Below are 26288 nucleotides of genomic sequence, written 5' to 3' on the forward strand. Positions count from 1 at the left end.
ACACAATGGCAGGAACTGGCAGTTTGCAAGCAGAGATGGGCACCATCGGTTTGCAGGTTTAAAAAGTTCAGGGAAGCAAAGAGAAGTGGTGAGAAAATGGAGGGGGGAGACGAGCTTGGACACTAAAATATGCACTCAAGAACAGGAGTCTAAACTAAAGTCACAGAAGAAAAAGGAAAAGGCAAATATGTGGAGCCAGAAAGAACAGGCTGACATCCTTCCTAGGACATGCTGCAGGGCGGAAACTGGTAATAAAATGGCTCCTGATAATTTCTGTGTTAAAAATAATAAATACATGACTCACTTTATTCTATAGAAAAGGGGGAGGGAAGAGTTACAAAATTAGTGATTTAGTTCTGTCTCATTTCTATACTAACAATAAGAAACAAAATTAATATGTTCACAAAAGGTAGTATTTCCTTTACTATTCTGCTGACCCTACAAATATTATAGGTCCCACCAGAAGTAGAGTACCCAGCGAACTTATAAAAACAACATTACTATCTTTCTAAAGCCAAACAAAGAAAGCTTAGTTATTAGAAATGGTGAAAAGTGCTATGTGTGTCCCTATAATCCTAGTTATTCAGGAGACTGAGGAAGGAGGATCACAAGTTCAAGGCCAGCCTGGGCAACTTTGAAAGGCCCTGTCTTAAAAAAGAAAAAGAGCTGGGGATGTAGCTCAGTGGTAGAAATCCCCTGGATTCAATTCCCAGTACACCCCTCCCCCCCCACACACCAAAATAAAAATAAAGAAAAATAGATGGCTGAAGACTAAAGTTTAAGTGGGCTTGATAAAGACAGGGGTCAAAATGCCTGTGACTGAGAAGGTATGCAAAATGAGTTTTACATACCTGATTTTCCTTAGCAGAAGATTCCAAAAAAGCTGCATTCCAAGATTCTGCCAAAGCTTTCCCTTCTTCATAACTGATCACCCTACAGGAAAAAGAACATTCCAATTCTTTGATCTTTATTGGATAAAACACCTCATTAATTTACAAAACAGGCTCCACTTTGATTGATTTTCTTGTGAGGCAGAACCATACCCTGTTAGACACCACCAAGAAGAAACAGAAGAGCACTGATTATGTCTGGGTTAGGGAATATAAAAGACTTTGCCTTATGGGGTTACCCACTCTCCAGCAAGCTCTGGGTTCAGAGAACATGACTACATTTCCCAGTATTCCAATATCTGTAACAACTGCCTACTTCATAGCAGGGATGTGAGGGCTCGCAGCTCACTTGTGCTGAGCAAAGGTTGCACAGGGCTCCTCCTCCCTGCTACTGGGCTCCCTGGGTATGTGGACCCTGCTTCCCAGTTCATCACTGCAATCCCAGCCTCAGTACTCAAAGTATTTGGTGAAAACAATGGATGCTACCTTTGTCACAGCAGATAATCTCTAGAGAGTTTTCTAACAGTTTGCTGCCTATTCTAGAGAAATGTGGTGGTATTTACATTGTAGTTTTGCTTCTGCTGTGCATGACTGCAACACTGCTAAACAGAGAGAAACACTACAGCTAAAAAGACTATCAAACAATACTTAAAACTGGCAGCTCAGTGACTAAATCAACTTGGACTTGATCTTATAAATCAACAAATGATTTAAAAGGCGACATACCTTTCCATATGCAGGTCTTTCTTATTTCCCACCAACATAATTGGTATTCTATTTATAACAAAAAAAAAATAAAAACCAACAAAACACAAATTAGTGACAGATTTTATTACTCAGATGATGCTATTATAATAAGTTCATGTAAACAAAAAAGATAAAATAGTGCTACTTACTGTACTTTCCCCACCATATCCAACAATTTGCCATGGATAACTTTAATCACTTCAAAACTATAAGACAAAAAGTATGAAATCAGACATCTACTTTAATGTTTTCAAATGTAAACTGTTTACAGTGGAAGAAAAATACCAACTAATTGTTTTAACATAGAATTATTTTCCCTACCAATCCTTTTCCACATGTATTTGACACTTTTTTTTTTTGTAGTTATGGGAATACCCAAAGGGTAACAGGTGAGACATTAAATGGGCAAGTTTAACAAGAGGCTGAGAAACACAAACTTTAACCTCATTTAGTAAAGAACAAAGTATTTAAATAAAAACTTGTAGTGCTTTGCAAGCTGTTGTGTCTCGCACTCAGCCCTGACACCTCCTTTTGTTTACCAAGCATAGTCACTCTTTCTGTGAGAGCAATCTCTTTATTCAATGTGCTGATGGTTTTAGACTGTAGTTGGGTCTCAATCACACATCTCTTGGACCCAACTATGCATTTTTATAATGTCACAATGATAACTTAAAATCTGCCATTGAGATTATTTATGCCACTGACTGCTGGCAAATGACCACAAACCATTCTTACCTCCCCCAGAAAGCCCATCATCAGCATTAGCCAGCACACTACAATCAACCTTCACAGCTGTCCAGAATCAGAGTCTGACTTCTTACCCCCTTTCATCACCCTGGCTCAGCTCCGAGCCTTCCCTATTGCAGCCTGCATTACCTACTGCTGCCCCTTCCCTCCAGCCTCTGCTCAGCACAGCAGCCAGAGGGATCTGCAGCAGCAGCCTTTAATGGGCACCCACCTCAACTTGGCAACGCCCTCCCACCACTGACCTCTACCTCCTTCTACCCCCACCTAACTCCATCCACCTCCATCCTGAGGTGACGCCACCTCTTTCTACCTACATCCATCATGCCATTCCTCTAGCACTGCCAGAGCCTCCAGTCGCCTTCCTGACACTTGGAATGCTCTTTCGGTTGAGATTCCCTCACTTCTTTCCAACTCTCCATTCAAGTGTCACTTAGAACTCTTCTGCTCACCCTACATGAATTCACAAATTCCCTCCATACTTCTCATGCCCTTGCTGCTTTCTGTCTCTTGAATAGAAACAATCTCGAAACAATCTCCAAGAGGGCAGGGATTTTGCTTTGTTCATTGCTGTCTTTAGTTTTGGAACAAGTACGCCTGCTGAATGCATTCCACACTATGCTATTTTTTAACCTATGCACACTGTTACTTGGGTAAAAACCTAAAATAAACTTAATTGCCTTCCCACCACCACAGGTCAACAATGGATAGGATGTCCCAAGCACTGCAGGCTGCATTACAGAACCCTGGTTCCCCTAGAATGTGCTGTTTGCCTGCATCTAAAATGCACAAGTTCTTGGAAGATGGTGGTCAGCCAAATGAGAGGCAGTTGAAAGGACTGGGACTGATGGTAGGTGGTGTGAGGTTGGTTCCTCAGCTGCCCTGCTCTGGGAGCTATACCCTGTGCACTCTCCTAGAGGGCAGGACCTGGTGACTTGATTCTAATGAACAGAACATGATAAAAGTAATAAGAAGCCACTTTTAAGTTTAGGTTATTGGAAACTGTGGCTTTTGCCTTGCTGAACATTCTCTGTCACTTCCTGTGTCCTGATAGAAAGTACCACCTGGTAAAAGAACTGAAGGCAATCTCTGGCCAGCAAAGTTCTGAGAACTCAGTCCAACTCTCAAGGAGCTGAAACCCAACAATGACCACACCAATGACCTTGAAAACACCCTTCCCTAGCCAATCATCTGCATGGGACAAAGTCCTAGCAGACTCTAGCCCCTGACTCTGCAGCAGAGAACTGAGCTAAGCTCCATCAATGTTCCAGATCCACAGAAACAGTGAGGTAAGTTGTGTGTTGTTTTAAGCTGCAATATTTTTGGATAATTTATTATGCATCATCATACAGACATTCTTTTAAAGGCAAGTAATCTCTATTTTTGCCTTCAAATATTGCCAATTTGTTGTGAAAAAAACAAAACAGCACTGTTTCTCTATAGGTCTTAAAAGACCATGTTAGGGCTGATGAGGGAATACTGTAGAAGACGAAATTCAGAGCCTATCTACAAGATGAGACAAGACAAAAAGATATCCTGAAATGGACCGATTGTGCACAGCAAGCCAACAACTCCCCAATCCATTCCAAGAGTCCCATGGATTCCCCTTAACCTCGAAGCAGAACTTGACTGAAAGCTTAACAGACATGTTAGACCCTCTCAGCCAACCCCTACTTAAATGATTAAAAGGCTGACAACAGGTCAGATGGTTGAAGTCAGCAGTTTTTAAATTAGGATGTTATTAATTTATAGGTTTTTGAAAAGTTGCATTAAAAAAAATGACATAATGCCTTGCACAAGAGAAAAGAATCAGTAATAATCATTCTGAGAAACACTGTCAGTGCACCACAGCTGCCTCTAGCTAAAAAACGTTATAAAAAATCCATTTGTTCCGAAACACCTGTTTAAGCCAGTTAAATTCATCATAAAGTCACAATTTATACAATAAACTCTTAAAATGAGTATAGTTTTTTGTTTCTCTAAAAACTAAAAGTCAAATACTGTGGACCAATTTACTAAAGATACTGTTCCTTGTTCCTCAATGGGGGCAGTGGTACATGCCTGGAATCCCAGCTACTCAGGAGGCTGAAGTAGGAGGATCACAAGTTCAAGGCCAGCCTCTCAGCAACTTAGCGAGACCCTGTCTCAAAAGAAAATAAAAAGGGCTGGAGGTGTAGTTCTGTGGTAACCACGCCCCCCCCCCCCCCAACAACACACACAAAGGAAAGAGAGACAAGACACTACTCCTTAAGAAGGCAAGAAGGTGCACCAAAATTACTGCAAAAAAAAAAAATAAAAATAAAAAGTAGGGGAAGAAAATTGTACGAATCTATAAATAGTCCAGAATTAGACTGTTTCACAAGTATCTCATTCTTAAGAAATTGGAGATCAAAGTTGTCACATTCTGTGCAAGTGATATAAGAAAGGGAGACACAGAACATAAACGAGTAAGCTCAGTCTCAAAGGCAATGATTCCAGAAAATTAATGTCCGAACATGTATTTATGCTTTAAAAGAAAACACTACAGAGAGTCATGATCTCCTTTATTGATTTTTTTCCCCATTAACCACTTTTGTGTGTGTGGAACTAGAAACTGAACCCAGAGGTGCTCTACCACTGAGCTATACCCCAGTTGTTTTTTTTTTTTTTTTTTTTTTTTGAGACAGGGTCACTAAGTTGCTCAAGCTGGCCTTCACATGAACTTGCAATTCTCCTGCTACTTTTAGCCTCAGCTTCAGGAGTAGCTAGGATTCCAGGTGTGTGCCACCACTCCTGGGCCATTAATCAAAGTTTTTTTTTTTTTGGTGGTTGGGTACTAGCGATGAAACCCAGGAGTGTTTAAAAACGGAGCCACATCTCCAGCCCATTTTATTTTTTATGTTGAGACAAGGTCTTGCCAAGTTGCTGAGGTTGGTCCTCCTGCCTCAACCTCCTGAGTCCCTGGAACTACAGGTGTGCACTGTCATGCCCTGCTAACCAATGTTTGTTAAGTATATATCCTGAATGCCTCAGACAGGAGTTGTTTGTTTAAACAGACCTAATTCATAGTTTACAAAGGTGACTCATCCAACATTATCAAAGGGGATAAATGAAAACCCAAACATTCCATTTTTCAAATCTGGGTTCTTTTCTATTTCTAGGATTAATTAATTTTTGGTGTGTGTGTGTGTGGAGGGGTGTACCGGGGATTGAACCCAGGGGCACTTAACCACTGAGCCACATCCCCAGTATATTTTTTTTTAAATTTTGAGATAGGGTCTCACTAAGTTCCCAAGGCTGGTTTTGAACTTGCAACCCTTCTGCCTCAGCCTCTGGAGTGGCTGGGATTACAGGTGTGTGCCACCACACCTGGCTCTATTTGTAGAAATTATAAAATGGAACGTATTCTTCCTTTATATTTGGTCAAAAGAAACAATTCTATAGGGACTTTATGATAAAAAGGTATAACTTGATAGTTATGTTTTATTTCACAAAATAATGAACAATGATTATAATTCAGGTAGAGGCTGAATTCAACAAAAAGACAATAGTTCTGATTAACAAATCAACATTTTCATAGTTTTATACAGATTTCTTTAAAAAAACTAAACAAACAGCACTCCTCCCTTATTTTCTCATGTTTGAGATGTACTGAGAATCCTTATTAAACCAGGATGAAAAGCATCACTCAAATAGAACACTCCTACTTCACAAGAAAAAACATGGTCAGAACTTGCAAAGGTACCACTGCAATGACATGGGAGACTTTTTTCTCTGCTTTGCATTAGGTCATAACACACAAAGTCCTTAGTGAGCAAGTTTTCATATTTTTAAATCTAGTTCAATAAATTTTCCCCAGTGACAAATATGGAGTTTTCAACTTGAATGTCATCTATTCTATGGCCACCAAAAAAGGTTGTTAAAAAAAAAAAAAGAAAAAAGAAAAAAAAGTAATAAACACATTAAGAACATTTTTTATCCACTATTTTAACTCCTCAGAGTGATAATTTATAAAGTAACAAATGTTATTTTTTAAAAATTTGTATTTACAAACAATGAAAAAAACCTGAATAGTGTTTTCCCAAGTAAATCAGAGAAATAATGGAAAATTCACAATCAAATCTGATCTTGCAACATTCATCAAATTATTGGTATATTGTTTTGGTCAAGGCATTATATGTCAGGTATATAAATTGAAAATTGTAGAATATATTCAACAAATGAAGCCTGGACTGAGTTTTGTGTGTAATAAATAAATTATAAAAACACATAACACAAATTAGAAAAATATTTGTAAGTAGTATGAAAAAAAGAATGAAGGTTTTACTATTTAAGGTATTCTTCCAAGTCAAAAAGTAAATTACCTGGTACCAAATTAAAAAGGCAGTGATTTTATGTATAAAATCTAATCCTTGTTTAGTGACCAAAAAAATAAAACATAGAGGTAGAAAAGTGTCCTTCTACTATTGAACAAGGAATCTTATATAACCACTTACTGTTTTCAAATAGTAAGAAACATGGGAAAATGTATATGGTAAATAAAAATATGAAACCATGAAAAATAAAGTATAAAACAGCATCCAGAGAGCAAATATAAACAAGAGAACAATCTACACAGAATAAAACAAAGACCAGAAAGAAACACTCCAAGATGCTAATAATATCTATGTTTGGGTGGCCTCCCCACTTTCTATTTCTCACATTTCGCCAGTTCTCTTTAACACATAGTTCTAATCCTTGGTTTTGTCTCACTTGTAGGCTTTCTCAGGGACTGCCAGTGTGGGGTCTATTCACAAGAGTGGCCACAATATCCAAACAGTTTATAGTTAAATCTTAACACCTCAAAGTATGTTTCCCTGCCATGGAGAAAAATGTTAAGTAACACATTCCTAGAGAAAAGGAGACTACAATTTTTACTGGCAGGATAGTGTGCAGCGATGAGGAGCCTAGACACTGTCCAATATGGCAGCTGTCAGCCACATGTGGCTACTGAGCACCCCAAAATGTAACTAGTGTAATTGAGGAAATGAATTTTTAATTGTAGCCATTTAAATAGCCACATGTAGCACACTACAGACTTCCGTCACTGCTGGAAGTTCTACTGGACTGTGCTGGACTTGACTGTGGCGTTGTAGACGTGGATATGAATCACAACACTGTCACATACTGTCAATGCCCCACTGAGCAAGTTACTTTACCTCTCTGTCAATCTACCTCTTGTCAATTCTACCTTCTACTGAAGGTAGAAAACAAAACATTTCTGATCAAAGATTGTTTAAGGTAGCAAATAATATATTATTAAGGCAGACTGCATAGCAAACTCCCTCCCACTGACAATGACATTTCCATTAAGTCAAAGAAGACAAGCTATTCCTAATGCCCAGGGGTCTGCTGCTACATATCCATCTCCATTCTGTTCAGTGACAATACTTGCCAGCTTTGGTAATGGGAGATAGCATAATAAATACATGGCTAGAGGAACCAAAATCCACCTTAGCAACAAAAACAGTGGCTTCATTTTTATATAGATGAGCCTTTATTACATAAAACCCTATTTCTCAAATTCAAAGAATAAAGTATTTACCAAACTCAGCTGCCCAAATTGTATTGGAAAATCTATTCCACATCAATATGGTGAAAACACAAAATGTAAAACCAATTCACAAATCTCCCACACCTTTTCTTTTTTCTTTCTGGTATTGGAGGTTGAACCCAAAAGTGCTTAATCACTGAGCAACATTCCCAGCCTGTTATTATTTTTTATTCTGAGACAGGGTCTTGCTAATAAGCAAGCTTATGCTCGCTTTGAACTTGTGATCCCTCTGCCTCAGTCTCCTAAGTCATTGGGATTACAGATGTATGCCGACTACGCCCAGCTGTATTTCCCATTTTAATTAGCAGAAAAACTCAAGTCATGTTCCATCACTATCTAGGCAGCCTAAAGTAAGAAAAAAAAAAGATTTTATTCTATTAACATAACAGAATTTGTATGGGTGACACTAATTTTCCCCTTAATAACCTGACAGCTTTATGAGGAGAAAAAAAAAAACACTAAAATACATTTTGTATAATAATCAAGTCTAATTGTTACTACTACTAATTTAGCATCATCCTTTAAAAGGATTTGTGCTATCTATGTGTAACAAATAAACTGAAGCCTTACCTTTTGATTGATGTAACAGAATACACAAGAATATAACCATTAATATCTATGGAGTATGTCTGAGGAAAAATGGAATATTCATCCTGTGAAAGAAAAAATAATTAAAGTCTTCATAGACCATAACAAACACACATTTACCCGAAGTTTTTCATACACTACAGAAATCAAAATCAAAGAAATACAAATAAACACAAAGTGTATTATTATTCTAGAAATGTAGTTTTCATACTGAAGATTTAAAAATGGTTTACAGGTGATAATGTGCTTAATGCAGACATTCATCTTAGACCTCATAGGAAATTATAATGCCTACTAGTTATACCTATTTGTATTTTCTTAAACTGTCAAATTATGGCTTGTCCTATTCTCTGCATGTAAGTCAAGTGGCCTGGGCATCATTTTATGGGTTGTTTGAAAGCTGCTGCCACCATTTGAGGGAGAAAGAGGAGAGTAAAGAACTATTTGAACTAATCAGTGTATTGCAGACCTTTGAGGACCAAAAGAATTATTTCTGAACAACTTGAGGAGTTAAATACGAAGGTACACACTATGCAATAATGTCTCTAGTCTTATGAAGCAGTTTCACAAAATTTTGCTTTAGATACTAAATTGTTAAAGTGTATAAAAAGTTCTAATATCAACATATCATCACCAGGAGTCACTGGTACAAACATTTCATTCTCAGTTGAATGTAACTGTCAACGTATCACATACCCCAAGCACCCAAACACTATCAGAGAAAACTCACCCCACCATCAGATCAAGCAGTGTCTGCTAACTTTGCAAACCCACAGTATGGTCACAACTACTGTTCATGGCCCAGAATCATGGGTATGGTGGCACACATCTGTAATCCCAGCTACATCTGAGGCTCCCAAGTTCAAGGTTAGCCTGGGCAACTTAGGGAGACTCTATCTCAAAACAAATGCTAAAAAGGGCTGGGGATGTAGTTCAGTGGTAGAGCACTCACCTAGAACGTGCGAGGCCCTGGGTTCAATCCCCAGTACCACCAAAAAATAAATAAATAAACAAATGGTTTTTTTTTTAAACTTCTTTGATATTAAAAAAATAGCCATTAATCAGAAAATAGCTTTTCTACTTCATAGAACTTACTACATATGCAAAATTAAACGACTGCTTTCATTATCAGTACAACTTTCATTAAACCAGTATTGAAGATTGAACCTACCATTGAGCTAAACCCCAGCCTTTTTGTGTGTGTGTGTGTACTGGGGACTGAACCCTGGGACACTTAACCACTGAACCATGTCCCCAGCCCTTTTTTGTATTTTATTTAGAGACAAGGTCTCATTGAGTTGCTTAGGGCCTTGCTAAATTGCTGAAGCTGGCTTTGAACTCGCAGTCCTCATGCCTCAGCCTCCCGAACCACTGGTATTACAGGCATGCACCATGGCGCCTGGCCTCCCAGCCATTTTTAATTTTTATTTCGAGACAGGGCCTCATTAAATTGCCCAGGCTATCCTGAATTTGCAATCCTGCTTCAAACTCCAGAGTAGCTGGGATTACGGGGCTGTGCCACTATGCCCAGCTCAATATTGACATTTCAAATCTGTAAGAATAAAAATGTATAGGAACAAGTACAGAGCAGTCTTGGGATGGTTGTTTATGTCAGATCTGTGATATGCACTTTGGCAAAAATGTAGTTGAGAGGAATCAAGTATTTAAACATGAAAATTTAGAGTAAATGCAAAGCAGGTGGGAGAAATTTTAAAAAATCAATTAAATAAATGAAAAATCAATAAATTTCGATGTAAAAATGTTCTTCATGGCTGAAATCTCAAACAAAAGCCATAAACAAAAGACAAACTGAGGGGCTGGGGATATAACTCAGTGGTAGAGCCCTGCTTATTAAGCATGCGTGAGGTACTTGGTTCAACCCCCAGTACTATCATAAGGAATAAAACCAAAACCAAACCCAAACAAAAAAGACAAACTAAAAACAAAACAAACCTTGCATCTCAGGTCATAGACAAACTGCTAATTTTCTGCACCATAGTAAGGGATCCTTAAGTCAATAAGCAAAGACTAAGCACCCAATAGGTAAAAAATGGCAAAACACACAAACAGGATAACTTACAGAAAGTTAAATACAAATGTCCTCAAACATAAGAAAATAGCATCAAAGTCCCTTCTAATAAGAAAAAAAAAAAATTAAAATTACACTGAGGTGCGATTTCCCTCTATCATATTGGCAAATATTTAAAGATCTGGTAACACATGGTACTGGTGGGGGGGCTGGGAAGCAGGCATTCTCATTTGCTGATGGCAAGAATGTAAACTGGCCTTATGCAATATCACACCCATAAGTTTCCTTACATATATACTCTTTCAGATCTAAAAAGACACCTGGCGTTACACCTGAGACATTCACAGCAACACTATTGGTGGTGGCAATACTGGCAACAACTTAATACTAATTTGCATATTCATGTACAAAATACTTTAGAAGCATATACCAAAAACAAAGAATAGGGGTTGTGAAAGATGCTAAGAGTGGAAAAGACTTTAAGTTTTCTATTTATTTTCCTATGCAAATTTTATTTTTGTACCATGTGCATTTAAACTGATTTTTTAAAAAAATTAAAGGTGAATTTAAATTCCATTTTAAAATTGACCGTTACTCACTGTCTTGTCATTGAATTATTTCAATTACTAAAATAGAACTTTTTCTCCTCAGAAGTGGGGATTGAACCCAGGGCCTCACGTATACTAGGAAAGTGCCCTATAACTGAGCCATATCCCCAGACCTTTTAAATTTTATTTTATTTTTTGAGATAGGGTCCAAGTTGCCTGGGCTGGCTTTGAATTTGCAACCCTCCTGCCTTAGCCTCCCAAGTACCTAGGAATGAAAGGTCCAGTGACAGCTCACATTCTTACTCAAAAAATCATTTAAGGTGTATGCTTTCACCTCAAAATTAGGCCAAGCCAAAGTACTTTATACAAACTAAAAACAGTCCTGTTTTTAAACTAAGCTCATCATTATCCCTAGCTGGGCAATGAAACCACAGTGCTATACAGTCATGTACCAAGTTAACAATGCTTTGGTCAGTGAGGGACCAAATATATCGTGGTGGTGCTGTTAAGATTACAACTGAGCTAGAAAATTCCAATCCCTTTGTGATGCTATAGTTGTAGCCATCTTAATTTGTGATGATGCTGGTTTTATATGACTGTATTTCCAACCAAGTTGTATAAAGATATACAACACATATAGTCATATAATCACCAATGAAGATGACAATAGTTACAGGTTTCTATACTTACACTATAGTATGGTTTTTGAAATTTTACAGTATACTCCTTCTATTTATTTTAAACAGGGGGAGGGTGTAGCTCAGAGAGTGCGCATTTGTCCAGCATGTTCCAGGGCCTGAGTTCAAATTCCAGTACTATTCCTCCCACACATAAACAAGAGAGAATGAAAAAAACAAGAAAACACTGTCTCTTGTATCATTCTTCTCTTCGGTTGTTTTGTTCCCAGCCCTAGGAGCAAGTCTATACTACAGACACAGACATACACTGTACAGCCTAGGCTGCAGTAGACTATACAAGTAAAGTGTACTCTATGATGTCCACACAATGGCAAATGGCCTAATATTGCATTTTTCAGAAGATGTCCCCATCTCATCTACTCATCAAATACCACCTGCTATCTGTGTTGCAATTTAGCAATATATTGAGTGTAATTTTACTCCTAAAAGGAGTAACAAGTAAACAAATTTTCTCTGCATCACCTTTTTTCTTTTTAGAGGGATGGAATCTGACTACATTGTCCAGGCTAGTGTGGAATTCCTAGAATCGAGAGATTTTGTCGGCCTCCCAAGAAGCTGAGACTACAAGCGGACACCAGTGCACCTGGCTACAGATTACTTTTAAAAGAATTTGCCCTTTCATCATTTCTCCCTACTATTATCAGTCTTAACCCCAGAACTAGCTCAGTTTGAATGCAAATGTAGGAGTTTCATTTTCATCAGGCTTTCTACAGAATGTGGGGTAGAACCAAGGCAGGAAGATGCCAGTTATTTCACCCTCATGAATCATAAATACAAGCGTATCTTATTATTTTTATCTCCCAACTGAATATTATCTTTAAGAACTATCAGCTGCAACAAGAACCAATTATTCAAAGTCATCAAGTATAGGTATACTTTTGTGTAAAAATTCTCTAAACACTGTTTTCCAGTAGTAACAGAACCCAGAGAAGCAGCAGAGCTGGTAATCTAACCTCTGCTCCTGTTCTATCATATACCATATCCTCACTCCTTTAAGTGTGATTCTTTCAGTTTCATTATCTGTATTACAATATCATTAAAACACTTGCGAATGTTTCAAGCATAGGCTCTAGTGTAGAATAGTAACTCCAAGAACAGATCTTCTAGAACCCTGTGCTACCACACCCCCTTCCCCCTAGACACTCATGGCTGTCAATATCAACTGTTATCACCTAGGTCTCTTCCAGTCTCAGCACAAGGACTAGAGAGAGTAGTGTATGATAACCTATGATAATGGTCTATGAAGGCAGATGACACTGTCTCCACCCCTTTAAAGATGAAGGTGAGGGCCCAGCAAGGCTCATTCACTTTCTTGAGGTCACTGGGTAAGAAATGCTTTGTCTCAAAGCCAGGCAGTGGAACTGTCCACACTCTAGACACCTGGGAAGCCCTGGGTCCTTATTGGCTTGATGTAAGTTTCTACAGCAATATTCATGGAAACGATTTATCAGTTTACATACTTACCTCTACTTTTCAGGAGCTTAAATAAGTTCTTAAAAGAAGATTTCAAATAAGGATATAAAAGCAAGCCAAAATCTTAATGCCAGAATCCCAATATCAACGGAAAGGCCATACTTATTGACCTGTTGCCATTACCAGCAACACCCCCTCCACTAAATGTCTTGGCTCAGGCAATAAATGATCTAGTTACCTTAACCATAAAGACAAGACACAGAATCCCATACAACTCCCTGCCCAGAGGCTCAGGGAAATCTTGTCATCTGCTCCTGCTCTGTTCCAGTCAGCCCCAGTTTACATTCTGCCACAGAACAAGTGCCTTGCAAGGCAGAGCCCATGATGGCTCTGCTTGAACAGGACTGCCAATACGTCTTGATTACTAAAGTTGTATTATATCCACCACCAAGTATGATCACATGGGGTGAGGGAAGGAGGTGCATCCCACAGCACTATGTATCAGCTCAGAGATGGACACATTTGGTTTATTTTCATCCAAGCTTCCAGAATGCAAACTCCAGGGTTTCTCCAGTGCTAACACCACTCAATATACATATTTCTTGTTTTATGAGGGGGACATACTTTCCTTCTATATTCACTCAGAACATAAAGCAGAGGAAATTTATTCCCAGACCACAGGACACATTACATTATCCTGGGTATACTCCAATTTCCCCAGATTCCAGAGAAAAGTCTTCATTCAATATGGCAGATCAGATTATACCACCCACCTTGCTGCTAGCCTGGTCCTTTGTGATTATGAGATGCAAGGGAAGGAGGTGTGAGGCACTGAATTCTCAGCTCTTTACACTCCCCACCCTCCAGTGAACAGGGACAAATTCAATCTAACAGAATGGTTTCTAGTAAAGGCGGTCCTGGGTGCCATGGAAACCAGGCAGCTAAGCTGTCAAAAGGGCTTTTTTTTTTGTTTCCAGCAATACTCTTCTTTCTTTTCCCTTGTTCCCAAGTCAGTTCCCCTGGTGATCCATTTTACACATCACTGCTATAATGATTAACCTGTGAGTATCCTTTTGGGGGGATAATTTAACTTGGGGCAATTACCTACTGTCTAACAACTCAAACTGATTCTCTTTAATCTAGTAATCACTTTCAAATCTGGTGTAAGTGTAACCAGCTATTTTTGCCCCTTACTCTTCTCTTGCTGGTCCCGAGAAAGATATGCTTTTGCTCCTAATGTAGGAGAATACATAGGATGGATGGAGCGCTGATGCAATTCTCTTAATACAGAACTGAGGTTCAGAATATAGAAAAACACCATCCCGCAGGAAGTGTCAACCCTCACAATGCTAAGAACACACAATCCTACCTAAAGTAGAAAAACCAAGTGACTTGGAAACCTGCCATACATGTCTTAGAAAAGACAAAACAGATAGCATATTAACATTCTGTTTTACACAGAGCATGAGGGGTTTTCTTGGCATCACTGCTGTGTTTGCAACTCTATTAGGCTGGGGCCATTGGACATGCTGCATGAGATTCTGAGGCTCCAGAGGTCACTTACTTGCCCAGCCGTGTCTACAAGTTGAAGATGATATTCTTGTCCATTTACTGTGATCAACTTTGTGAAAGCTACAGGGAAAAAGGGAATTAAGTATTAGTTTAAATAAATTAACTCTAGACCACTTAAAAGTTTCCCTAATAATCTCACAAAAAGGTTCCGTGAATGAAAAGAAATGAGTCTTTGGAGTTGTATAGATTCTCCCCTACTTCCATTATTTAACTAAGAATCACTCAGGCTGACCACAGCTCAGCTTGGGAAAACCCTGAGTCTTTTCCAAAAGAAACTGTAATTAGACAATTGATATCCAAGAAAAATAATCTGAATGCTCTGTGATGAGTCCTTTCTCTTGTAAATAACTGAAATGTACTTCATAAAGTCTGAGGTCTAGAATGAAACAAAACCACAAAAACTTTCCATTAATTTATAGGTATTCTGGTATCAAGAGCATAAATAATATTAATTGAAGTGCTAAGAACTTTAAGCACATAAAAATTTTAAACAATTTTATCAACAGATAAATCAACAATGCAACAAATGCTCTGTACTGAAACCACCATTCCTTCTTAAAGATCAAAGCAATTGATCATCAACTTCTTTACCTTACCAAGGGTGATGGGGATCAGATTTTAATAACTTTGAGAAGTCAATTCAGAATTCTAAGGAGACAGGCTCCAAATAAACATTCACAAAAAAGAGGGAAAAAAACATCAACAGTAACAGAATATTGTATACTCAGTCCCGGCCTCTCTCCTGGCTGGTCATTCCCTGTGATCAGAGCCAGGTGGCAGAACACACCCCTTGCACACCTGAGGTCCTACTTTGTTCTCATACCCAAAAAGAAGAACAAAACAATAAATGCAAATTAGTCAAGAAAACTTTACATTATAAGCAGGAAGACAGGAAATCCCATCTTAACTATAAAAGTTCCACAAGAAGAGATGGTGGCTAACATCACTAGCTTTACTCTCTTCAACACAAGCAGGAGTGCCAGCAGGCCAACACTGTACACTATCCTCCAACCTTTTCTGAAATGATCACTTTAAGGAATCAGGTAAACCAGATGAAAACTCAACCGGAGTATTTCAAGATGGGAAATGCCAATGTGACCTGTTCACTGATTCTAAGAAAGAATTGCATTGTGATTTTTCCAACTTGGGATCAACTGGCACTGCAGGACCCTGAGATCACTGTCAGCCAGTGGGCTGTCTGTGAGAACCTTTCAGTCAGGTGTCTAAAAGTGTACATTGCCAGGCATGGTGCTACATGCCTTAATCCCAGTGTCTTGGTAGGCTAGGGCAGGATTCCAAGTTTGAGGCTAGAACCAACAAGACCCTGTCTCAAAATAAAATAAAAAGGGCTCAAAAGGTAAAGGGCCCTAGGGTTCAACCAATCCCCAACATCACCCTACCCTCCACACAAGTGTGTGTTTCAATTTGATGAAAATTATGAGAAACATTGGTGAGCAATAAAACCAGTGACCCTTAATTAGAACTCAGCACAGATGGTTATGATGTGTAAATAATTATCACAAAATTCCTGAAACAAACATCATTCATTCATTCATTCAAAAACTACTTCTTTGAGTGCTATCACTACCAGCAGCACTGTTCTATGTGCTTGAGATGCTATAGGTTCCTGACTGGGAGCTGACATGTCATGAAGAGACTCACTCACATACCTACCTACCGTGCCTGGTATCCAGTGTGATCTGGGGAAAGATCATTTGACACAGGTCACATGGGAAGTGAAAAAAAGCAATAATGTCAAAGCACCTGAAGCTAAGAAAGAAGGCAGGTAGATAGCTAGCTGGAGAGTTATATAGGTTGGAAGAGCATAAGGTGGCCTTAGGAGACTTTGGATCTTTATTCTCAATGTGATGGGAAACCAAGATTCTTGAGTAGGGGAGTAACCTGGTCTGATCTATATCCTTAAAAGGTCACTCTGGTAATATTCGCCTGAATAACAGGTGAAAATGAACACAGCGGTAGTCAAGCAGAAGCCAACGACACAGTAACCAGCAATCCTGACTAACCAGACTGCTGTGATCTCTAAAAGATGACGATGGACTGGATGGGGGTGGCGGGGGGACGGACTCTGGATGTGCTCAGAGGCAGGACCAAAAGGATCTGACCTGTTAGAAGTGGGTCATGAGAGAATAGAGTTGGGATGATTCTAAAATTCGGCTTTAACAATAAGATGAAGAGAGCTTTTGCTTAATCTAAGAAAAGACTGGGGAAGAATACTGGGGGTTGAAGAGAAAGGGGATGAATAGTTTGGTTTGTTAAGCTTGCAATGCTTATTAAATAACCAAGATAACGAGGGCAGTTAAATAAAGATATCAATGAAGAGAATGAGGCTGGGGAGGCACATTTGTGGGTCAAACTGAAGAGGGAAGGTCACTGGGAGTGCAAGGCAACCCTATACTGCTAAGTCAGGGAGATGCACAAGATCAGTCAAGGAGCCTGGGGAAGTACTGGCCAGTGACCTAAGAGCAAGAGGGTAAGAAATACAATGTGCCTAAGAAATAAAGGAAAGAAAATACTAACATTCAAGGAGATCTTCACATATAAAGGGATTTAAATTCCTTTACACAAAGCAGAAAATGAAACTGAAGACCTTCTATTTTATCATGGGAAAGGGCCTCTGCTGGTACTGTAGAAAAAAAATGGAAGAGAGGACAGACAGCAACAAGTCTATTCTGTCCTCTAATTCCAACCAGGAGTAGAAACAGAAAGTTGACTTTCTCTTGATATCACTCTCCTTAAGCCTTCTCTATCCTCCTTTTTCAATTACTAGAGAAATTAATACACTCCATTCTAAAACCCTCAAATTCCCTTAAGTAGATTAATAGCTATTTACCAGTAGCAGCTACTAGGCAAGCTAACAGAGGTTGCTAAAATTTGGCATTCACGAAGTGAGATTTGTGTTACTAAAGTAACACAAATCTCACTTTGTAATGTGCTCAGTATTGTTTTTAATTCATATCCCACTGAGAAATCTAGCAGCAGGCAAGCTTGATAACACTGCAAAACTTCTAGAATTTCCCAAATTCTCATAGGAGCTTTATCATTCATCAATAGTGTTACTGTGAGATGGCAGAGGTTATAAACTATTGCTATTTTTGCTTTTTAAATGATAAGCTCACATTTGTTTAATTTTACTGTATCAATAAGTCTGTATTTTGTTTGATTAATGCAATAGTAGATGACAAAGCACTTCTGCATATGCATATTTCTGGCCTAAAAGTTTTCCCAAACTAGAAAACATGTGGTTTTATTCAAGCTATTTTCTTATACCCCTATTGTTAAAGATGACAGGATCTCCAAATTTTAGCTTTTACAGTAATACTTCATTGAAATCTGACACCACTGAATGTCTACTATAAATAGCCCATTCTCCCACTGTAAAGATAACTATAAAATAAATTGCTAGATAATTTCCAGACCTAGGGAGTACTGTATTTTTTAAAATCCGAAAACCATCCATATTAGCAAAATGTTCACAATAACCTTTTCCTCTCTTTAGAATTCACTGTTATTGCTAAACTGTTTTTCTACCAAATAGAATCAGGGTAGAATAGATAGTCTAGCAAAGACTAACAGAAACATGATGTTATTGTCCAGGTATGACATGGACCCTGAAAGCACATGTAAGACAAAGAATACTGATAAGTGAAATGATTGGGAAAGCTATAACCTAACCAGTGAATTCATCCATTTGGTGGATTAATAATTTGAATGGATTAGTGGGTGGTAATTATTATAGGTGGGTAAGACATGACTGTAGGAAGTGGTCCGGGGGAAGTGCTTGGGGATTATGTATTTTGTCTTTGGCTCCTCAAGTGCCTTCTCTGCTTCCTGATTACCAGGAGGAGAGCAGCTTTCTCTGCCATGCCCTGCCATGATGTTCTCTCTGCCTCAACTCTGGCCCAGAGTAACAGAGTTGGCTAATCATGGACTGAACCTCTGAAATTGTGAGCCTAAAATAAACTTTTCCTCTTCTGAGTTGTTCTTGCTAGGTCATCGTGACAAAAAGCTGACTAACACAGAGTGGACAAAAACTGAACAGATTTTCATGCCAGAATATGCCTCACAAACCCTCAAGGGAGTCATGAAATTTGACATTCATCTCTGCTCTTGCCTAAAAAAGACTTTAATGAATAAACTGAATTCATGTTTGAGATTAAAAAAAAAAAGCCCTCACTGTTGAGCATTTTGGGAAAAAATTTAAAAACACAAAGATGACATTGACACTGTTGGGAAGCCAGTCTAGCCAAGAGAGGTGGTTTGTGCCTATTGTCCCAGCTACTTGGGAGGACACTGCTTGAGCCCAATAATTGGAAACAAGCCTTGATGATATAGCAAGACCCCATCTCAAAAAAAGTAGAGTTATACCATTCTGTTTCTCAGATAATTTTCTCAGATAATATGTAAGTTGAACTTTCTTCTATCAATTACTTACCTATGAAGAAAATGTATTTATATACAACACCATGATCTTCCTTCCAACTCAACTCTAAATGGCACATCTACAATTATAATAACCATTATTACATGCAGAGCTACCAAGAAAATAAAATTCCCAAATCAGCCTTATCTTTTTAAGACCATAAATCCCAATTTGCTATATTTAGCAAATATTAAAGCTAAGATCTTTGTTTTCTTATGTTCTTATTCCAGCTGATAGATAACCAAACCATTCCCCTTAGCATCAAATTAATGTGCTTATTCTCTAAGTACCCAGCTAAATGCAATACAGCCATGTTCAGGACTCCTCTCTGCAGATAACCAGCAGTGATTACTTCCAAAAGTGGGTCTCAGTTAGTTTAACAAAGGACAGATTTCCTTGTCTGCCACCAGGACAGTAGGGACAAAAGACAATTTTAAGCCAGCAGTTAAGCAAACTTTCCCCCTAGAGGGCCAGAGGGTAAATAGTTCAGGCTTTGTAGGCCACACAGTTTAATTATGCCACTATAGAACAAAAGCAGTCAAAGATAATATGTAAAGAAATAAGCAAGGCAATAACATAAATGTTCCAATAAAACTTTATTTCTGGGTGCTGAAACCCGAATTTCATATACTTTTCACATGTCACAACATTCTTTGGACTTAAACAAAAAAAAAATCATTCTTACCTTGCGCTATACAAAAACAAGCAGTATGCCCTTCTAACCTGCAGTCTGCAAACCCTCTGTTAAAAAGCAAAGCACTGAAGTACTTCTTTTGCAAGATGCAGGCATGAACCCAGTTGTTCAGTCTGCTTTATGTCTACCATGCCAGAAGGTTTTGATCCATCCCATATTTAAATCTGTGTTCCTGCTGACAAATCTTAGATCTAAGAACTGATTTCAAGAATCTGAGAAGACTGGTTCCAGGGTTTACCTAAGATTCTAAAATAGCTTGAAATAAGACCAGTTTCACTCCCAGCAACTCAGCTTCCCTGGATGTTACTATTTAGATTATCCTCTGTGGTCTCTAGAATTCTTGTGGAAGATTTTGAAACCATTGATTCAAACTAAACAAAGGTTGGTTGTGGCTAGTTCTGGTTGTCTGTGCTTTTTTTCTGCACATGGCCTGAAATGCCAACAGGTTCCCTGAGCCAACTTCTTTTTAATGCTACAACTATTTGCTCCAACCCCAGAATAGCTTGTTTCTCTGTAACCTGTTTCAAGTCTTTAGGGCTAGAAGTGGTTGGGGGTGGCTAAGCTTCTGCAAGAGCAAGAAATTAGGGTATAGAGTGTTTTCAGCTTGAACTCTCTAAAAAGGCTACTTCAGAGAGGAAGAAGGAAAGGAAACAACAACAAAAAGAATGTGCTCTCTACTACTATTTTCTTGAAGCATATTCTGGATATGAACATTCCAGGAGAGGACCAGATCCTAGTGACATGAGTAACAATTTCTACATGGCAAGGAATTTGGGCACTGAATGAAAATAATCATTCAGTGTAAAGTAGATAAAGTTTCTGGAAACTTTCTTTGACCCTAGTTGGAAAAACACAGATTTAACTGAATATCTCCCTACAATGAAAGCCTCCAGGAATACACAATGACCATCTGTATGCAAAAGAAGCCTTCTCAACTTAGAAGAACTCAAAACAATACTTACTGTTTTCTATGGTTGGATCATAGGAGTCCACAAACTGGCCTTCAACAAACTGAATCGTCAGTGAGGATTTCCCTATGGAAGAGAACAACAGCTCAGCATGTACTGGCATGTTAAGGTAGACAGATTCTGCTTTAAAAAAAAAAAAAGTCACTCCAAAGATGAAGAAAATAAGGACCAGGGTCAGAAAACATCTGTAATTATCATTTGAGCAATTTCAAAAAGCAAAGTACCGTTCCTTAGTTTGCTTTATATAAGACTTAAAGCAATCAAGCCATCATGAACTAAACAATTCTAAGACAGTAACAAGTATCACCGACCAATAAGCACATCACATATCAGGTTAAATTGTAAACTCTTCAAGAAGATCTAAACTAGGCTGACTTCCTCTGGTGTCCTCGAAATCTGGCTATTTAATTTTATTATGAAAATGTAGTTTACATGTGCTCTTTTATATATGGCTGTTAAAAGCGTTACCAGGTATAGCTTTCAAAATCAGTAATATGAAAACATGTAACATAAGCCTTTTATTTCAAAAACTCCTTCAGATAGAAATCCTATTCCAATTGTTCAGCATTAAAGACCTGGGAGTGTCTAGAAAATTAAGAAATATTTTAGGGGCTGGGGATGTGGCTCAAGCGGTAGCGCGCTGTCTGGCATGCGTGAGGCCCGGGTTCGATCCTCAGCACCACATACTGTTGGGAAAACATATAACGGCGGCAGCACCCCAGAAAAAAAACCCCAACATGGTGTCTAACGACCCTCTTTCCCCTCTTTGTTTCTTTCACTGGCTCGAAACGTTCCCGCCGGCGCCAATGTTCAAACCCTGCTGGTGGGAAGCCTTAGCCCCAATTAGAATTAACTTCTTGGGCTCCGGAACTGACAAATGGAAGAGCTTGCCAATAAACGGGCGACCCGTTATCTACCTCAGCCCTGCTACCTCTCCTTAGACCTATATAAACACACAGCCTTTCGTAATAAAGTGGAAAACCTCTTTGGTAATCTGTGTCGTGTGGTGCGGCGTCTTCCAGTCTTACACATACAAAGATGTTGTGTCAGCAGAAAACTAAAATTAATAAATATTAAAATTCCCATTCTCTCTCTCTTAAAAAAAAAAAAAAAGAAATATTTAGATTTCACCAGTACCAACTGGGCCTACATGTTAACACAAGAACTTCCCACTTCCTTATTTGTTTTCTGAAATTTCTACTGGAGAACTCCAGAACAGGGTATGTAACTATTCTGGGAAGAAACATGGAGAACTCAAATCGATTAAGTTATCATCAAGATGGGATTGTGGCTCAGCGGCAGTGAATTGTCTGGCATGTGTGAGGCACTGGGTTTGATTCTCAGCACCATATATTAATTAAATAAATAAAGGTCTAACAACTAAAAAAAAGAGAAAGACATAGGAAGTTGTTCCTCCCTCATGTCACTTCTAAACCTTTCTCTTTCACATCCTCAGAACATTATTAAACACATGCTCCACATGTGTCATATTCTCTTCCATCTCAAAAGGTATGTATGACAATCACACCCTGCACTGCTAGGGTCTGTAATGATGGGCACAAAACCACAGGGAGGCAGACTCACAAGCTGTGAAAGGTTTTCACACCAAGGCATTCCCCACAGGCTCAAAAATTAAATCAATTCATTAAAAAGCTGGAATAAAAGCAGGATCTGCTGGGAGACAGCTAGAAAATCAAGAAAATCGGCAGACCCATTGACTCCTGCTGCAGTCAGAATGAATCCTCATCTCTGACCACAACCTGCCAGTTCTGGCTGCCTCTCTGGCCCCTGAACCCCCCAGGCTCCAGTCACATCCCTGGTGTTTCTGCAAAGTTCTTACTACCTTAGCCTCTTTATTCTAGCTACCATCCTCCCAGATCTGATGGTATGACTCATTTTTGTCACTCTGGTCTGTGCTCCAACATCAGTTCTACAGAGAAGGCCACCTGACTTAAGATAGCACCTAGCCCCTAACAGTCTCTTATCTATCCTGTTTCACTACTTCTTACTATTTCAGGTTAGCTGAAACTGTCCTCTTATTTGTTCACTAAGACCAGTGTACTACCTGACACATGTAGACACTCATTTCTAAATCAACGAATGAGATTAAAGCTCAGACCCCAGTCTTCCATTCAGATATTACAAAAGATCTTAACTTGATGTAAATATAAAACACAGTTCATAGAGATGAAGGAACAATAACTAGTATTCACTGGCATCCAATCATGGGTCTGTCCACCATATAGGGATGCAACAGTAGTTTAGAAACTCCATCAATTTCAACTAGATTGTGTTCAAAAGAAATCATGCTGTATAGGGCTGCTAATGTAGCTCAGTGGTAAAGCACTTGCCTAGCATGTGTGAAGCACTGGGTTCGATCCTCAGCACCACATAAAAATAAAAAGTATTGTGTCCATCTACAACTGAAAAAAAAAAAAAAGAAAAAAAGAAACCATGCTGTATATGCTAGCCCACAAAATGTAACAATTATTTTAAGTAGTGAACAGAGAGAAAAAAAACTTGTCAGTGAAACTGAAAAGGGAGTTAAAAAAAATTCTTATTTATGTATATCTAAACATTATTACCTGAAGAAAAAAAAAAAACCTTTAACCTTATGTAGGTATGAGGCACTGTATGTACATCTTACAAATGAAAAGAAGGAAGAAAGCAGAGGACAAAATTTACCCTAAGATAAAGGTCCAAGTTACAAAGAAAAAAGGACAGAGGATTAAAAAGTCCTGTAATGTTTCTAAAAGTAGGACTGGATTAAAAGTAGTAGAAGAGCTGAACATGATGGTACATGCCTGCAATCCCAGCTACTGGGGAGACTGAGGCAGGAGAATCACCAATTTGAAACTACTCTGAGAAATTTAGCAAGACTGTCTCAAAAAACAAAAAGGGCTGAGGATGTAGCTCACTGGTAGAACACCCCAAGGTTCAATTCCTAGTTCTGCAATCAATCATTCAGTCAACAAATAAAACAACAAAAGAAAAGGGTCATATATGATATATAAGATCCCCAAGAGGTGGGAAACTAGCAGAAACCCTAGAGGGGACTCTTTCTCTGCACTGGTCTCTAACTGGCCCTAGAAAAACTTACTAGGAAGGGTGAAGGAGTGAGTGAACAGCCTCTAGAACTACCATATGAAATGCAGAAAGCCACATTTAAGCAAAATACATCCAAGTTACATACATTAAACAAGATAGCATGAGAGATGGGCTGGGCACAACAAAGTGCAAAAATGGATAAATAAAAGGGCTTGACTATATTTAAAAGATACAATATTGTTACACATTCAGAGTTCCCGATTTTTATTATAAAGGGAATAAATTGTTTGACAGACAATATTAACATTTAACTTGAAAACGTAAGTAATCATTCTGGCAAAAGCAAACTCCTGACTGGTGTCTGTCTTGAGTTGGGATACCAGAGTTGGCATAAACTGGATTTCTCAATCAGACAGCCCCTGGGAGGACATTATTCATTAGCATAAGTGGGACTGAAGAGAAAAGATGATTTTCCCTTGGGTCTCTCCTCCCTTGGACTCTCCCCCAAGGGAGATCATTAATTATTAAGACTTTAAAAATGTATTTGCTGACATGACATAGCTATTTTACCCCATTTTCATTAAAAGGGGGATTATTAGAGAACTAGTATTTGAATCTTTATAAGTCAGCATTGAATATTAATCTTTGTAAGCAAATCCCCCTACTTCTTTTCAAGTGTCCTGAGCTCTGGCTACCAAATTGTCTGGCTTTAGGGGATGTCTCTGAGGAAGCAGTTCAGCGACTGCAGTCCAGCTCTGTGTGCAGCTTGCAGGCTGCTACTAAAAGGCCAATGCTGATCTATAGCCAATTATGTTTTTTATTGTGATCACTTTTTAAAACCCTCCCTCATACTTTCACACATTCACTTGGCTTCTGTCCTTAACAAACCCAGGTTCTGAAATACCAACTATTTCCTAAAGATGACTTGGCGCTTAGAAGGCTTATAAATCTGAACAACTGAAGATGAATCCCAAACTCCAGATCAACTCTTGGGAGAAAAGAGTTACATGACAAGAATCCAAGAGAGATCTGAAAACAGAAAAGCAGCACATGATCAGGTGTGTAAGCATATCTGCACAGTAACAGACATAAATCACTCATTTCCTAACACATGTTACCAAACGGTTTTAAAAGAATACATCCCAATCCCCACAATTTCCACATACTCTTCTCCTCCAAACCAAAAAACACGAAGTATACAAACCATAAAAAATCATTTAAACTAGGCCTGGTGATGTATACCTGTAATCCCAGTTACTCTGAAGGCTGAGGCAGGAGAATCCCAAATTCAAACTTAGCCAGATCCTGTGTCAAAATAAAATCAAAAGGGCTGAAGATGTAGCTCAGTGGTAGAGTGCTTGGTTCAATGCCTCATACCTCAAAAATACCAAAAACCAATACAAAAGCCAAAAGTAAAACACTCTTCTGAACTTTTAACAGGTAAAAATGGCAAAGATAAAAAACTGGCAAGACAAAACAGTACCCAGCAAGTTTTTTTTACCCAGTATTTTCGCTATAGAGGGTGTGCCTTCAAGGTTGTTAGCTGATACTTATACTTTGTGATTACTGAAAAACAGGTACTGTTTTACACAACTACTTTAATAGTTTTCAGATTAATTTTGAACTTGTTTTCATGTGTTCTGAAAAAAGAAAAACTAATTGTACTATCTGTCCTACCCCCACCCCCCACTATTCTCTAGAACAGTTTACATATTACTAGTTCACTGGGATGATGGAGAATAGGTTTTCTGTCTACTAATTAGTCTCTCAAGTCTCATATATAATGGATCTGGGGCACAACTGATTTTCAGGACTGCCCTCTTCATCCCTAGTTCTTCTTCAGTATTTATTTATTTGCTGTAAGGGACTGAACCCAGGGCCTCCAGGCATGCCAAGGCAAGTGGCTCTGCCACTGACCTACAGCCTCAGTCCCTAGTCCAAATTCTTAACATTGTTTCAAGGAATTTTGATGTTCATGCTAGTACACTCTTGAACAACTTAACTTAGCCTTAAAGCCCAGTGGTCTTGCCACCAGCATGATCTCCATGCCACTTCAGTAGCCTACCTCCTGAGTACCCAGTGCTGACCAATTGACAGACCCAAGTACTCTGGCAGTGCATCCAGACCACCTCTGAAGCAGTGTTTCAAAACCACTGGATCATGAGATCAACTTAATGAGCCACGACAAGAACACTGGGTTGTAAGTAAAGGTGTCATGAAATTTGTCTTCGTTATACACATTTATGACTAACAATTTAAATGCATTTCTTACTGGGTTGTAGTCAGAAAGCTTAGAAATATGCTACAGTAAACCATGACCCTAAATCACCAATTCC

General features: G+C 38.7%; 1 protein-coding gene and 1 non-coding gene across 3 annotated transcripts in view; one reads left to right on the top strand and one right to left on the bottom strand.

Moving 5' to 3' along the window:
• Positions 1-26288, bottom strand: part of Rheb (Ras homolog, mTORC1 binding) — a 44405-nt gene that overhangs the window by 2653 nt on the left and 15464 nt on the right. The window contains exons 1-7 of one of the 2 annotated variants that reach the window (XM_058574376.1): positions 20899-20957; positions 19255-19321; positions 14794-14861; positions 8524-8606; positions 1787-1843; positions 1617-1664; positions 852-933 (exon numbers count right to left, since the gene is read on the bottom strand). In XM_058574376.1, coding sequence (XP_058430359.1) covers positions 852-933; positions 1617-1664; positions 1787-1843; positions 8524-8606; positions 14794-14861; positions 19255-19321 — 405 coding nt within the window. In that variant the 5' untranslated portion in view covers positions 20899-20957. Of the gene's footprint in view, positions 1-851; positions 934-1616; positions 1665-1786; positions 1844-8523; positions 8607-14793; positions 14862-19254; positions 19322-20898; positions 20971-26288 lie in introns of those variants that run through there. The other variant, XM_046429804.2, reaches the window with a different exon arrangement.
• On the top strand, positions 9464-9535 carry Trnas-aga (transfer RNA serine (anticodon AGA)). Its single transcript has one exon. It is a non-coding gene; the product is annotated as a tRNA-Ser (tRNA).

The sequence above is a fragment of the Marmota monax genome, unplaced genomic scaffold, assembly GCF_021218885.2.
Source record: "Marmota monax isolate L192 unplaced genomic scaffold, Marmota_monax_Labrador192_F-V1.1 WCK01_AAM20220418_F8-fsc00193, whole genome shotgun sequence".
Lineage (NCBI taxonomy): Eukaryota > Metazoa > Chordata > Mammalia > Rodentia > Sciuridae > Marmota > Marmota monax.